Source organism: Puntigrus tetrazona, chromosome 8 (genome assembly GCF_018831695.1).
Source record: "Puntigrus tetrazona isolate hp1 chromosome 8, ASM1883169v1, whole genome shotgun sequence".
In the NCBI taxonomy this organism is placed as follows: Eukaryota; Metazoa; Chordata; class Actinopteri; order Cypriniformes; family Cyprinidae; genus Puntigrus; species Puntigrus tetrazona.
In genome coordinates this window covers 630,001-631,400 of record NC_056706.1, presented here as the reverse complement: position 1 = coordinate 631,400, position 1,400 = coordinate 630,001, and the positions used below count along the sequence as shown (strand labels likewise).

At 43.1% G+C, this 1,400-nt stretch overlaps 1 protein-coding gene across 1 annotated transcript; it reads left to right on the top strand.

The window, feature by feature from the left end:
• The first annotated feature begins 255 nt into the window (after positions 1 to 255).
• fabp1b.1 (fatty acid binding protein 1b, tandem duplicate 1) lies at positions 256 to 1,047 on the top strand. Its single transcript, XM_043247533.1, has 4 exons — positions 256 to 406; positions 526 to 698; positions 772 to 864; positions 941 to 1,047. The coding sequence occupies exons 1-4, from the start codon at positions 340 to 342 to the stop codon at positions 992 to 994; spliced, it is 387 nt and encodes a 128-aa protein (XP_043103468.1). The 5' UTR covers positions 256 to 339; the 3' UTR covers positions 995 to 1,047.
• The last annotated feature ends 353 nt before the right edge of the window (positions 1,048 to 1,400 follow it).

The window sequence follows — 1,400 nt, the reverse complement described above, 5'->3', positions numbered from 1 at the left end:
ATATATATATATATATATATATATATATATATATATATATTTACCAAAATAGGAAATGGCAAAAACATGCAACAAAAGCACTGAAATGTGAGTGAAAGCTGAAAATATAATAAAATCTCTGTGAAGGTAGTGTCTCACTGACACGAGATAGCCCTGGTGATGATGTCATGCTGATGAGGGCAAAGGTGAAGGCCAGGACCTTTCTCCCCACATGACATTTAACAGGATTTCACAGTAATCGGCCAATCAGGATCGTCCGCTCAGGTTAATGATTCCTCATCTGCGCCTTCGGCGGTATAAAGGCGTCTCTCCGGAGTCACTCTGCGTTCAGCGGTCAGCATGTCGTTCAGTGGGAAGTATCAGCTGGAGAGTCAGGAGGGCTTCGTGGAGTTCATGAAGGCCGTCGGTGAGTGCACGTCTATCCGCTGATAAAGTGCCCAGCATGCATTGCATTGAGCTTTTCATGCATTCATCAAAAGCGCTGATTTCTTCATCGCACTGAGAGGTATGGTACCTTCACTCCAGGTCTCCCCGACGATCTGATCGAGAAAGGCAAAGACATCAAGAGCGTGTCTGAGATCGAGCAGAACGGAGACCACTTCAAAGTGACCGTCACCACCGGAGCCAAGGTCCTGACCAACAGCTTCACCATCGGCCGGGAGAGCGACATCGAGACGCTGACCGGAGACAAAGTCAAGGTAGCGGCGTTCCCCGCGGGAGACCGGCGAGCGTCTGGACGCGTCCGTGATAACGCTGTGCTTTGTGTTCTAGGCCGTCGTCAATAAAGACGGGAACAAGCTGATCGTCGTCCTGAACAAAGTGACGTCCGTCACGGAGCTGGTGGACGGGAACACGCTGGTCAACGTGAGTGAGATGAGACTTCAGCTCATTTTAGAGAGATGTATAGAGTTAAAGTCACGTGACTGCCGTTGTGTTTCAGACGCTGACGCTGGGCGGCCTCGTCTACAAGAGGACCAGCAAACGGCTGGCCTGAACACCGCCGGGACTGAGCGTGCAGAAACAATCATTAAAGATTTCTAAAAATCAGATTTGTGGGTCTATCTGTATTATCTGAAAGCATGCCTTCAGCTTCAAATAAAACTGTCCTTATCAGAAACAAACAAACGATAAAAGGTCAAAAGAAAAAGGCGAGGCGACTCAAACCAATTGAACTAAATTAAATAAACACTATGCAGATGCACTTAAAATTATTATGAAATGACAAAATGTAAATAAAAACAATTAAAATATCATTCTAAATATTAAATACATTATTTTTGTTTAGTTCAATTCAAAGCTTATTCGATTTGTGTTTACTTTAAAATTAAAATGTTTATTTAAAATAAAGAAAATAAACTAAAATGAATAAATAAATAAAAAATGACGTGAACATACTTAAA